General features: G+C 32.0%; 1 protein-coding gene across 1 annotated transcript in view; it reads right to left on the bottom strand.

The window, feature by feature from the left end:
• LOC134254588 (uncharacterized) overlaps positions 1–13382 on the bottom strand; it is a 29097-nt gene extending 15715 nt beyond the window's left edge. The window contains exons 1-3 of the mRNA XM_062737116.1: positions 13293–13382; positions 3785–3865; positions 682–767 (exon numbers count right to left, since the gene is read on the bottom strand). Coding sequence (XP_062593100.1) covers positions 682–767; positions 3785–3865; positions 13293–13351 — 226 coding nt within the window. The 5' untranslated portion in view covers positions 13352–13382. The remainder of the gene's footprint in view (positions 1–681; positions 768–3784; positions 3866–13292) is intronic.
• Between the last annotated feature and the right edge of the window lie 1182 nt (positions 13383–14564).

Genomic DNA, 14564 nt, shown 5'->3' with positions numbered 1-14564 from the left:
AAAATTAAATCTTCATTACAATATGTGCTCGTGGATGCTCTTAAACAAATATGATTACTATCATTACTTAACTGTTCATGTTAAAAAATATTAGTTTCATAACTCTTTCCATCGTATTCCCGTCCTTTGTTAAACTTGGCGGCGCCACCCTGTAGCGAAATGTACCAACGAGGGTAATGATTTGAGCAAAACTGAATTCGCACTACCTGAGAATTTAAGCTTTCATACAAAAATGATTAATCATAACGTTGCTATTCGTGATATGACGAATATTCAACATTTTCCCTATATTCCTTAATATGAAACTTTCTTTCATATTTGTGGAAAGCTGGTGAATTTGGTTGACAATAAAAGAAAAGCAGCGGTCAAACAGTAGATTTAATTGAATAAACAAAATTCCTGAACATGGTAGAAGTACTATGAAATTTTGACCAACAATGACATATGTTTTTACCTCGCCTGTTTTCAAAAGGTCACACATAATTTCTCGAAAGATATTTAAAGAGAGTTTGTAATTGAAGATTTTTTCTTCAATTACAATTTAGGAGCAAGACTTAGGATAATTGGAAAGGATATAAATTGTTATTCTAATGTATAGTCAGATATAGACATATGAATTTCCATAGATAAAAGAAATACCAAATACAGACATTAATGCTTTAAGCATCTTAAAATACGCACGTATATCGCAGTTACTTCCGGTGTATCCATGACAGCAACGTCTTCTGAGACTGTACCTGGCACGTGTCCTATATCTATGACGTGTACTGAAAAAGGTATTTTTGTATTCCATTAGGTTCCTTTTGTAATCTTTAATATTCCATCTGTATTATAAAATTTTCTTTTATATTGTATAATTTCTATTTCTTTAATACTAGAATACAAATAGAAAATTATACAAGAGGCCCACGGACCTTATAGGTCACCTGAGCATTATGCAACAACTTTCCACCTATTGAATATGATTCATGTTTTAGGCCAGATGCTATATGACATTCACGATTTTGAAAAAGGCAGCATTGATCATCATAACAATACACTTAGTAGTTGCTTAGCTTGGTTACTGAATACCCATACGCAGGGTAGGGGAACAAAAATGCATTCCAACTAATCAGTAATGCCCCTAACACTGTGACATAAACCCCTAACCCTAGGTCCACACATTGCACAAATTTTAAAAAGGTACCCTTAATATCAAAAAATAAATAAATGTTTTATAAATACAAAGGAGCAGATTTCAAACAATTAATTCATTTTCAGTATATAAGTAGAGCCCCCTTACCCCTGACCCTGGGGCCTTGAAATTCACAATTCTGCAAGATTAGGACCCTTGCTCATCATAACTATATAGGTAATTCATCTGCTTTATACCCAGAGACAGAGAATAAAATTTTCAAAGGTTTAATGTATTTTCACTATATAATCAATAGAGCCCCGCCCTAACACCAGAATCCCTGACCCTGGGGCCATTAAATCCATAATTTTAGAAGAGGCATTCTTGCTCATCATAACTACATGTATGTACTTAGTTAGTTTATTTAATTCCTAGGAGCAGAGAAGAAGATTTTCAAAGAATTAATGTATTTTCAATATATAATCAAAAGAGCCCTACCTTAACACCAGAACCCCTGACCGTGGGACCGTAAAATTCACAATTTTAGTAAAAGCACTCTTGCTCATCATAACTAATACTTTGCACTTAGTTAGTTTATTTAATTCCTAGGAGCAGAGAAGAAGATTTTCAAAGAATTCATGTATTTTCACTATATAATCAATAGAGCCCCCCCCCAACACCAGAACCCTTGACCCTGGGGCCATAAAATTTACAATTTTGGTTGAGGCACTCTTGCTCATCATAACTATGCACTTACTTAGTTTATTTAATACCTAGGAGCATATTAGAAGTTTTTCAAAGAATTCATGTATTTTCAATATATAATCAATAGAGCCCCCCAACACCAGAACCCTTGACCCTTGGACCATAAAATTCACAATTTTGGTTGAGGCACTCTTGCTCATCATAACTATGCACTTAGTTAGTTTATTTAATACGCAGGGGCAGAGAAGAAGATTTTCAAAGAAATCATGTATTTTCACTATATAATCAATAGAGCCCCGCCCTTACACCAGAACCCCTAACCCTGGGGCCTTAAAATTCACAATTTTGGTAGAGGCACTTTTGCTCATCATAACTATGTACTTAGTTGGTTTATTTAATACCCAGGAGCAGAGAAGAAGATTTTCAAAGAAATAATGCATTTTCACTATAAACTTATTCAACCCCGCCTTAGCACTAGAACCCCTGACCCCAGGGCCATGAATTTCACAATTTTGGTAGAGGACTCAAAGCTGATTACAATCAAGCAAACAGTTTGACTGCTTGATGTCCAGGAGTAAAGACGAAGATTTTTAAAGATTGCATTAATTTTAGTGGTTTTGGCCCCACCCCTCAGGCCCCAGGGGGGCAGGGATCATGAAATTCACAATTTTTGTTTCCCTTTACCCATAGATGCTTTGTGCCAAATTTGGTTGAAATTGGTTCAGTGGTTGCTGAGAAGAAGCTGAAAATGTTCAAATGTTAACACTCGACGGACGACGGACGACGACGGACGAAAACGGATAGCAATAGGTCACCTGAGCTTACTCAGGTGACCTAAAAATATAAATAAAAATTATACAGTGTACAATACAAATGAAATAATAATATACTCATCTGCGAGAGTTGATCAAAAAGTTCGCGAACTATCTCTATATCTACAAAACCACAATTCAGATTAGAATGAAATTCGGTTCACACTTTCCCATACACAAGGTCTATAAATAGAATATGCTGAATAAAGTTTTTCTCCTTGCTTGTGACGTTACAATGTGAAAATGACGTCACTATTTAGGTCACTTGTGACGAAAAATGGTTGTCTCAGTCGAACTCGTTCAACAAACGACTGAACGATTTATTGTATATCTTAGATCCCTCTGCAGTATCATATATAAATTTATACACAGTTTATTGAGATAAATGAGTTCCTATAAATTCAGTTAATAATTGGATTGATCGTTTTAGTGAAGAAAAGCACATGGTTAAAAATGATACTTGTCATTTTGCCAAGTGAAAGCAAGTTTGAAAAGATATGTATTTTTATCAAGCATTTTGCCATCAAAGACCTCAAATTAACACTGAAAAATAGTTGAATATTTGAACAATAATATAATTAATAAATACGTAAGATATCGTTTACTTTAGATTTTAAACATATTTATTATTTAGATATGATAAAAAGGAGGCACCCATTCTCTATTCAACTTGAATAAAGGTCTCTCCCGAGACAGAAGATCTGTGTTTTAATGGTCGCCATGCTTATTTTTGGAAAGGATATTCTTATTCACCCATTCTGTCATACTGTCTTGTCATAAAAATTATCTCACATGGAAAGAATATAATTTAACTCTGAAAAATCTTTCAACTTTTGTGACAGAACTCAACGGAGGGAGTCACGTGACCGCCAATATCACGTGATTCACGCATGGGAAGAACGGAGGTTTAATTTCAAATATAATGAGCATTGAATCAAATAGTGTTTCTTTTATGGAAGTTATTTAATTAGTTCACCAACTTTTTGATCACCCCTCGTATATGATGAAATTTGCCTCTATTATGTTCCTTGAAAAAACTAAGCTCTAGTATGGCTGCCATGTCATATTTGATTTCATCCGAAGCCTTCGTTTTTCCTAAACCGACAAGTCGTGTTCTGCATTTAAGTGACTGCCAATAAAAAGGTATACTTACCACCAGCCCCACCACGAAGAGGAACAATATCTCTCTGAGTAGTAATGCACTGCTTGAACTTCAGTGTAACATGGAGCGGATCTAATATAAAAAAATGTTTGTTTTGAAAATATTACTTCATACGTAAAGAAATCGAGTGTTGTAGAGAGAAGTCTGCAGGAATCACTGACGCGAAATATTCGAAGTTTTATTCTCCTGGCACCCTTAACTACAAAAAACCCGTATCTCTTGACTCATTTATAAACATGTATATAAAATAAATCTCAAGTACTTGGAATAAATTCCTACATAACAAAAGTATTTTATAGTTTGTCAATTTAAAAGGGGATCTCAAGGATAAATGTACAATAATAATTGATTGATTACTTGTATATTGTTAAACGTCCCTCTCGAGAATTTTTTCACTCATGGAAAACATGAAGCTGTCTATGATGCAATCTACTATCATTAGTGAATTAACTTCTAAAATTATAAATAATTTCATATGGCATAAAACAAACTAAGGAATCTTTGTCTAGTGTGTCAAGTGATAGGTAATACAGTAGATTCCTTATTTTTCGCGAGTATTTATTATGATTGTAAATGGGCTCTTCAACGTCAAATCGCGAGAATAATAATTCGCAAATGGACAGTTGGTCAGATGATTTTACATGGGTTTCATTATCATAAAAATAAAGGCGAATAATTTTATTTCGCTAGTGGTTCTCCTCTCGAAATTACGCAATAATTAATTCCACGCGTATATTTAGGAATCTATAGTAAACGACAGCTGGAAATTTATAATAAACAATTAATTCAGAGAATCCGTGTCCCCCGTTTAAAGAAAAAGAATTGTTAAATACAACATGTAATTTAAAACTTAGATGACCGTGCAGAATTTTGTTGTTGGTATTTTTATCTCTTTAAGCTTTGTACTTTACCTTGGATTAAAAATTTTATTACGTGGCATGGGTATTGTACGACGGCGTATTAGTGCCATTTTAACAATGTAGAAATTTTTTTAAAATCGTTTGTACGATTTAATAAATCGTTTGTACGATTTAGTAGATCGTTTGTACGATTTAGTAAATCGTTTGTACGATTTAGTAAATCGTTTGTACGATTTAGTAAATCGTTTGTTCGATTTAGTAAATCGTTTGTACGATTTAATAAATCGTTTGTACAATTTAATAAATTGTTTGTACGATTTAATTCAGTAAATCGTACAAACGATTTATTAAATCGTACGAACGATTTAGTAAATCGTACAAACGATTTATTAAATCGTACAAACGATTTACTAAATCGTACAAACGATTTACTTAATCGTACAAACGATTTGTTAAATCGTACAAACGATTTAGTAAATCGTACAAACGATTTAATAAAAAAATTTCTACATTGTTTAAATGGCACGAATACGCCGTCGTTGTATTGTGCTTTTTATAGCAAACTAAAAATAATATACATTGTTTGCGACACATTAAATTTTTATGTCACACGAGATACTAAATTCAGGAATGCAATAAAAATATTTTAAATAATCTATCCTATGGGCGATATATTTTCTTTAATTTTTCAATTTTTTTAAAGTCAATATTATAGTATTAAAACAAAGAATAAAAAATAACATATGTTTAAATTATTATTATATGGCTCCCCAAAGATTATCAGTATTGATTATCGTGGCTGTATATTTCTGTCTGCCTCGTATATGCATATGCATTTAATTTATGTTGATATGTTAGAACAATACGTCATTATAAATTTATCATGTCAACATGAAAAATAGTTATGTCTGCAAAAAAGGATAATAATTAAGCAAGCAGGATACGAATTATTACCGTCTTCCTTGAAGACGGTAATATATCGTTGAAGTTTTTTACAGTCTTCAAATTATGCACTTCCTCTCTTTTATGATTGGTAGAAATTGCATGATGAAAAAATTCAATTATTCCATTGGTTGAAATTGGTTGAAATGCTGTTCGATGCAAGGGAGCTAACTTTCTGATGATCTAACTTTAACGACTGAACAATTTTGCAAGATTTTCAATCGTAAAAAATGACAAAACGAACAACAAAATCAGCAGTAATTAATTTAATTTTTTTATAGCAATAACTAAAAAGGTCTCTTTAATTTCATTGTAACTGAAATTAACTGAAAAAATGCAGAAAACCAAAAGGGACAGACTGACAGACAGACTGGGACAGACAGACAGACAGACAGCCAGATGAAAGGACAGACAGCTCGACAGACAGACGGACAGAAGCAAGGGAAACCTATAGTCCCCTCCAGTTTCACTGGAAGGGACTAATAATACGGCCTGATAGGTTTATATCAGTTTAAAGTCTATGGTTGTTGAGCACTAAGGACGGTAAGCTTTTTCAAAAAGCTCTACTTATGATGGTAAATCTTCTATAATTGTTGCTTCGCTTATTAGCTCCATTGTTACATCATAAATGGACATGCAATCATCACTTGACGAGATAGTTATCTTCAGTTGATTTGACATTGTATGCTATGTAGACAAAAAATTATGTAGATGGCATACATATGCCACCATAAATATTATTTACACATCACAATTCACTTAAAATATATCGGTAATTCTTATGTTTGAAAGTGTGTTCTTTTAAAAAAAAATTGAAAGCGAAACTCATTCGGAAAAACCTTTTTAAATACATCGAAACTGAAAGAGTCATAGGACCTGGAAAATTCTAGATACTCTTAAACTTAACAATAACAACATTACGTAAACAATGAAGAAATTTTTTTTTAACTGTCATCGATTTTGAAAAAAAAAATGAAAAAATATTTCATCTGTCTAATGTTTGCAGTATGCAATACAATATGTATTATCTGTGCTATGTCCAGATTTAAAAAAAATGTGTATAGATAATTCATCTGTTAAGAGGGAATGTACCTCTTCTATTCCTAGTGTGAACAAAAATCTTATTATGTAACCTGACATGTGACTTTTTGAAATTTAAAAAAAACCATTACGCAAATGCAAAAGAGTAAGTGTTCTTCTCATTTTTTTTATTTACATACATTATTTTTATTAATAACTTCAAAAAAGCATTAATTTTGTTCCATTCAAAATACAAAATTTTCAACATGACAACCATAAATGTTGTAAATCAATTCTCTCAACCCAACCTACTTCAAATTATAGCTACATGTCAGACACGGGCGTTTTATTCGACTGTCTAAACGGGGTTATAAAAAAACTGCTCACGCAGGATACAATATGAAATATTCAAGGAATGAATTTAAAAACAACCATCCATTCATACGGTTAAAACTGGGTTGGGTGGTTTTATAAACCTTTATCGAGTTATAAATTTTTCTGCAACATAAATTTTTAGACTAAAAAGCAAAGTAACAATTTTTTTTGTTTAATTTATGCAATACACTTCATTAAAAAAGTTCAGCTAAATTTATGCATGTTCTGTAAAGAAAATATCGAAAACGAAAGCCATTCGGAAAAACCTTTGCAAAGCACCAAAACTGAAAGAGCCATGAGACATGGAAAATTTTAGAATTATATAAGCAGAGAAATTGAAGACGGACGGGTATTCCTCTTTCATATTCTTATCTTTATCGCTGACTGTGGTATTTGGATTGTTTTTATTATACTGACAAACAAGGTGCCCAAATCTCGCCCATAAAATATAACAATGAAATATGGAGATAAAGAAAAGAGTTCAAGCTCAAATATTACGAGGTATTTGCTTCAACAGCATTACAATCATATCGTTTACTTATGTTTAAAAGCCACGGTTGAACAAAAATATTCTCGGTATCTGAATTACAAACGTTTTAGAGTTTTAAAAATCAAACCGCTTTCAAAAATATTGTTGGTGACTTGTAAAGGCCAAATGTCCAAGTCGTGTGAAACTTAATTAACACGGACTGAGTTCAGATGTGTAGAGAGTAAAGAATAAGTTCTGGGGGGAAATAGTTCCTTTATACAGTATGTACATTACAATAGTTTTAATTCTAGTATGTTTGCAATAAACGATCAACATCCTATCTAAAACTTTAATTTACTTTAAATAAAAGTATGTATTTGGATGTAGGAATGTGTTTGAATAGGTTGTTTACACCATTTCTTCAATTTCAGTACCGTGATCGGGAGGTCGTGAGTTTGCATCTCGGCCGCGACAGACCTAGTCGTTAAAATGGGTAGCAACTGTTCCTTCGCCATGCGTGCGGCACTTTGAAGTGAAAGTTGCGGGTCCTTCGGATGACACCTTAAAAACCGAGGCCCCGTGGCAGGCGTTGGCACGATAAAGATCCCTCACTGCTCAATGGCCCTGAGTGCCGAGTAAAGGTCAAAATTTGAAGCCCTTCACCAGCATACGGTGACGTCTCCATATGAGTGAAAAATTCTCGAGAGGGACGTTAAACAATTTACAATCAATCAATCAATCAATTTCCGTACGGTAATTAGAACGCTCATTTTTTTTACTGACTATATACATAGTCAGCGAATGTTTGTCAATTGTTCTCTTTTTAACAGTAGTTGCATATTTGCATAAATAATATCTTACTAAAAGGAGATTAATAGACAAACATGCGCTCATGGTTAAAAAGAGAAAAAACTGCTTCTTCTAATACACTCGCACTCTCTATTGTAACCAAGGGCTGAGTCAAGTTGAAGTTAAATATTATAATTCACCATGTGAAATCCTTCCAGACTTTCCTCGGTAATTTTGTGAATACTAAATTCCGTCACGTTACTAATTGATAGCATGTTTTATGATTACTTAGGGCACTTTGCTCGAACACGTTAAATAGTCAGCCATCGAATTAATATATTCTTTACTAAAAATGGATGGGCTAATGCATTTTAAACCTTTGTAAATAATGTACTTGTGCCATACAGAATAAATAGCAAGGTGGAAAAAAGAGGTTTTATTTTTTTTAATACATGTGACTGTTATTTATCCAGTCTAATTTTAGATCCATTCTTACGATGTTAGCTCCTTCTCTAATACATACATTTCTACAAAATGTTCAATCAAGGGGAGGCAAGTGTAAATTCTCGGTATTTTGAAAACTGTAAGATTTCCAAAGGACGAAAAACACGAAAATATATATTGTATTACAGTCTAAAATTATTTTGAACATATAAATTGAGTGTTAAATTGACATATTTCTGTTGTAGATATATTAATGTGAGATTAAGTTAAGATTTAAAAGCAGCAGTAGCGATCGAAAAAGACCCAAAACACAGAGTTAAGTGCAGCCATCCTTTACGCAAAATTTCAGCCATAGCAAACATAGTTTATTTGTCACTTAAAGCAATATATTTGCATATCCACTGCTCTCTCTCACAATCAACATGTAGACATCAACTGTGTCTGTAGGACTATAGACGAAATTGCTTCTGCTATGAGTGCAATTGCTCTTTCATATTTGCGTAGAACAAGCTCCACTACATAGTGTTAAGAAGTATATATATGAAATGTTTCGTAAGAGGAATTAATATAAGGTTTTAATAATATTCTTTGAAAAAAAAAAGAAATTCAGAATATTTAGAATTGCTGATTTATATCTTAAAAAATTCAATTTTGGTCAATGTATTTAATTTTATAATAAAACTTTATAAAATTATAGAGAACTGCCATATTTTTATTTTTTCGTATCATGCATATTTGTACAAAGAACGATAACTCATCACACTTGGGTAATAACTTTCAGAAAAGAGAAAATTTCTTTAATTAGTATATCTTAAGAATGATTTCAGCTATTAGAAATAAATAGAAAAAAACTGAAAAAAAATCATAGAAAAGCATTCTGGAGTAATAATTATTACATGTATGAAAGCATTCTCATTTTTCATCATAGTATTAAATTTTTGATTTTTGTCAGAGGGTTTAATAACGTTGATCGATGACGTCACAACTGCATCAAAACAAAAATTAAGAGAATGTGATGACGGCGGTGCTTTATCCAGATAACTGTGTGAGAGAGGGAAGTACTTTATGAATTGTTTGTGATTTATTAGAGAAAAAGAACATTGATCAGGTGTACTGATTTTAAAGCCGTATGTTTTTCTTTACTGAAGACAGGAAGTCACGTCCTTATGTAAGTCAGGATTTCCTCTAATAATCTTGTAAAAAATCGAAGAATGCAAATATAAGTAATAAACAACGATTATTCAGTGAACATGGCATTATGAATAGCAATAGCTCTGCTGGCATATTTTCCATGATGCGCTAGCGCGCATCATGGAATATGCCAGCAGAGCAGTTGCTATTCATAACGCCATGTTCACTGAATAACGTTGTTTTTTTTAAATGAGCTGCAACCGTGACATCGGAAGATTGTGTGGCAAAAAAATTATTGATTATTTCAATTACAGAAAAATTTTAATATTTTCTAATGTTCATATTGCGATTTCGATCTACGCATACTAGTACAACTAGTAAATAAAAAGGCAACAACATGTTGTTGTGCAGTTCGTTTAAAACTAAAGTTTTTTGGTGTTCAGACAGTAACTTAGGGATGGAGTTTACTCAGGTTTCAGAAAAGATAAAGGAAATTTTATAAAGTATTAAATGTAAAATCAAAAATTGTTCTAAATGGATAAAATAATCGAGTTTAACTCAATATCAATTTAAAAAGTCAATATTTTATTATTCGAAGAAAACAAAAGTCAATGTATGGTAATGCAGAGGAAATTCGGACTAAAATTTTAATTTTTTCATTTTTGTCAAAAAAATTTATTTCTTGAAATATTAATCACAAAGTAAAGGTTACATGTATTTTTAAACATCATTTTGCAAATGTTACATGTGTTAAAGTTTATAAATGCTTTCAAATAATTGAATGCTATGAAATAAAGAAATTCAAAAATATGTACAAAAATCATTCCAGACAACAAATCTCAATAATCTGATCAAAGACCCCATATAATATTAATACCATGAGAATTAGCGCAACAAAAGTAATCTTAGTTTATAAAAAAAAGTAGATTTCTAATCATTCAGATTTTTGTAATATTCAAATAAAAATGGGGCAAAAATATATATACTGAAAGGATTAAGAAACGCATATTAAACTTTTGAGTTAAATTAAAACAATTATTTCAAATATGTTTTCCACCATTGTTATCATAAATTTTAATCCATCTTTAATCAACAAGTTACCAAAATTTTGTGTGATTCTGAGTAATAATTCCTGAGATATTGATATCAATTTGCCGACACCCCCCAAAAATAAAACTAAAAATTCTCATAGTCTCCCTTTTGCATCAGTAACAAACTTGATTTTCCTGTGAATTGAATTCACCGGAGCAGTTATCTTTTTTAGAACATTATTATTCAACCCTTCCGACGGTAGTCTTAATGGCTGAGATTAGCTGTATTAATCCAAAGCCAACAGATCCCCCCCGCCCAATCGAATACGAATTTTCGATTTAGGATAGAAAGTACAGAACCCAGCAAACATCCACAGAACACGTGGATTTTTGTAAAAAAAAAAAAAGTCTCAACAAACACTAGCTAAATTTTTCCAGTGTAAACATGCTAAAAAAATCACGCAAACGACGCGTACATGTGCGTTTGAGAGTAAAATTGACGTAAAATTGCTAAGCTTGCGGCCCAAATTAGAGCAGAGAGTTTCTGTCAATTTAGGATGAAAAAAATGAGTATGATTGTCTGTTGTATAAATATCAGTTTCAGTGATAATGCCTTGACAATAACAGAGGTGGCATGATGAAAAGCCCCATCTTGTTGTGACGTTGTTACGCGACAACGTCGCCGTCATGGTTGGTTGGAAACATTTTAAGTTAACTCTCTGACAACCACAAAAAAAATTGTTTGATTGATAAGTTGAAATCAATCTGTACAGCAGCTTGATTTTGCCTTTTTATTCACTTATGCAATATTGACTTCGATTACTAAACACACAGTAGCTTCCGTCAGCCATACCACGATTGCAAGAAATTTATACTGACTGCAAATCTGCAAAAACTATTTTTATAACTCTAATGCATCGTTTGGCACTACAATTTTTTTCACAAAATTATCATCATCAACATGCACGTGTTTTTGACTTTTTATCATTTCCCCTACGTGACGCCATACATTTCAAGGTTGAGTAGTTTTGACTAGCGATTTTAGTGCAAAGTAACCAAATTACACATTTGACCAATTTTCATATCTTTCGGCCACATAGTCAAAATTTTTCCCCATATTATGTTCTTATACGTTTCTTTTTCCTTTCAGTATATATATGACAGAGGAGATTCTGACTGTAATAATTATCATGTTTATGGCCCAATATCCTTTCTTTTAATGAAGCAACACCGTTCCATTGCTAATTATATTTAAAGAGCTTTGTTGCTTGTAATATATTGAAAGTGAAGAAAAAATTGGTCATAGTGTGAAAAAATGAGGTATTTCCCAAGAAAAACTCACGGACCACTAGCATGAAAAGTAGGTCATTGACCTAATACTCTGAAATTGAATTTTAACTCAAGAATCAGAGGTGTACAATGTGAAATAGGTGGTTTTTCGTTCTTATCAGTGGAATTTTTAGTCATCTGAGTAAAGGTATACCTTAAAGGGTTTCCAACCAACCATTACAGTAACGTTGGCGCGTACCAACGTCACAGCAAGTTAAGACTTTTCACGATGCCAAGTTGATAATCGTCAAGATACTATCCCTGCAGAAACTGATATTTATATAGCAGCGTTCATACTCATTTTTGCCCTTAAATAGACAGAAACTATATGCTCTAATTTGGTCCGCAAGCTGGGCAACTTTAACGTCGTTTTTACTCTCACATGCTTAACTACGCATGTTCACACTAGGAAGGTGAAGATAGTGTTTGTCGATACTTTTTTTTAAGAAACATTCACGTGTATCAAACCAACTGGATTCTGTAAATTCTATCCTAAATAAAAAAAATTCGAGGGATACGTTGTGCGGGGAGATTTTTGGCTTCAGAATGTTACAGCTACTCTCAACTATTAACCGTCGGAAGGGTTGAATAATAGTCCTATGAGAAAGATAAATGCTCTGGTGAACTCAATGCACAGGAGAATCAAGGCGTCACTGATGCGCAAGGGTGATAATGAGATTTTTTATTTTAATTTTCGGGGTGTATTGACATATCAAGTTCAATAACTCATGAATTATCAGTCAAACTCACACAAGATTTTGGTACCTTGTTGATCAACAATAAATTCAAATGTTTTATTACAATATTAGAAAACATATTCGAAATAATAATTTAATTCAAAAGTTAACTTTGCGTTTCTTTTTCCTTTCAGTATATGTGCATGTATATTTAATAGTCTTTCTTCGAAAACGATATGATACTTTAATTTAGTCTTATTAACCATATAGGTTTAAATCACATAGAAAATAATTATGATAACACATTTTAACAACAAAATAAATTTCTTAAAAATGCACTCATATTTCCTGAATTTCCCTTTTTCTTTTCTCCATACAGAAGTATACCTTTAATTTGTAAACGTATATTGAGATAGTTTGACATATACTTACTGCAAAAATGAAGAAATACAGAACACTGTCAAAAAGATATAGAGAATCCACCTAAACATTTTTGAGACATTTTAAAAATAACAAACCAAACTTAAGAATGCAAAATTTAAAGATGAGCTAACCTTGAATCAACCAATCGGATGTCAGATACTTTTTATAATTTTATGGGGTTGTTTTCTTGAGTATCATGTGATCAACTTTTTAAAAAAAAAATTAAAAAATACTGAAGTATTAAATGTTTCTGTTTGGCCTATTTTGGTATCAGTTTTCAATTTTGGTTTCAGTACAGATGAAAACTTCGCCAATTATGTATAGATACATTGAAAGGTGGTGGAAACATTAAGGATTAAATTCATAGAGTTCTAGGATAAAAAAAAAAATTTGATTCCAACCAAAACATCTAAAAACAAAGATTTAATGAAATTAAAATAAAAGTAAAAAATGTGTTAAATTGATAAATTTGACAAATTTAATCATTCAATCTAACATTTTGAAATGTGAAAGTCAATATCAGGATTATATCATATAATCATATTGATATTTCTGATTTTCTTTTTTATATAATGCAAAATACTTATGTCTCACAGATGTCAAGCTTTTTAACCGACATAAGTTTCAGAAAGTTGTGTAAACCAACCAGGCACGACATGATTTTGCATATACTTTATTCTAGAGTTTGTCAGGTATAGCGAAACATTATACATCTCTGAAATACTTAAGAAAAATAAGATGTGTTTGTGTAACACTGATGCCCCCGTATGCCAACATAACAAAGATTAGATTTTCTTAAATGCGAATTTGATATATTGGTACCAAAAGTAGGATATTCTCACTGGAAATAGAACTGTGAAATATGAATGTAGGCCAATGCTAAGTTTTTTTTATAAGTACAAAAATCTTTAATGTCTAGGTCATAGGTATCCAATAAAAGGTCTTGCCACAACAAATACAAATGTAAGGTATGGAAGCTCTAGCCCTTGCCGTTCAGAAAATATGGCAAAGGGTATGATTTTAAGAAGTAGGTCAAATTCCAAGGTCAAGGTCAAAAGTCTTGCTATAAAATGAAAGGATTAAATAAAAATTAATTAAAAAAAGTCTTTTGTCACAAGGATTCAATATGTAAAATATAAAGTAAGTCAAATTCCAAGGTCAAGGATAAAGGGTCAAAATTCTTGGTATCCAATGAAGGTTGTTTTCACAAGAATTACATATGTGAAATATGAGAGCCCTATCCCTTACCATTCAAAAGTTATGACCAAGATTAAAGTTTTT

The sequence above is a fragment of the Saccostrea cucullata genome, unplaced genomic scaffold, assembly GCF_032062105.1.
Source record: "Saccostrea cucullata isolate Sc308-1 unplaced genomic scaffold, CSIRO_AGI_Scuc_v1 ctg354, whole genome shotgun sequence".
In the NCBI taxonomy this organism is placed as follows: Eukaryota; Metazoa; Mollusca; class Bivalvia; order Ostreida; family Ostreidae; genus Saccostrea; species Saccostrea cuccullata.
The sequence above is the reverse complement of the archived record's forward strand: the minus strand, read 5'-3'. Positions and strand labels throughout refer to the sequence as shown.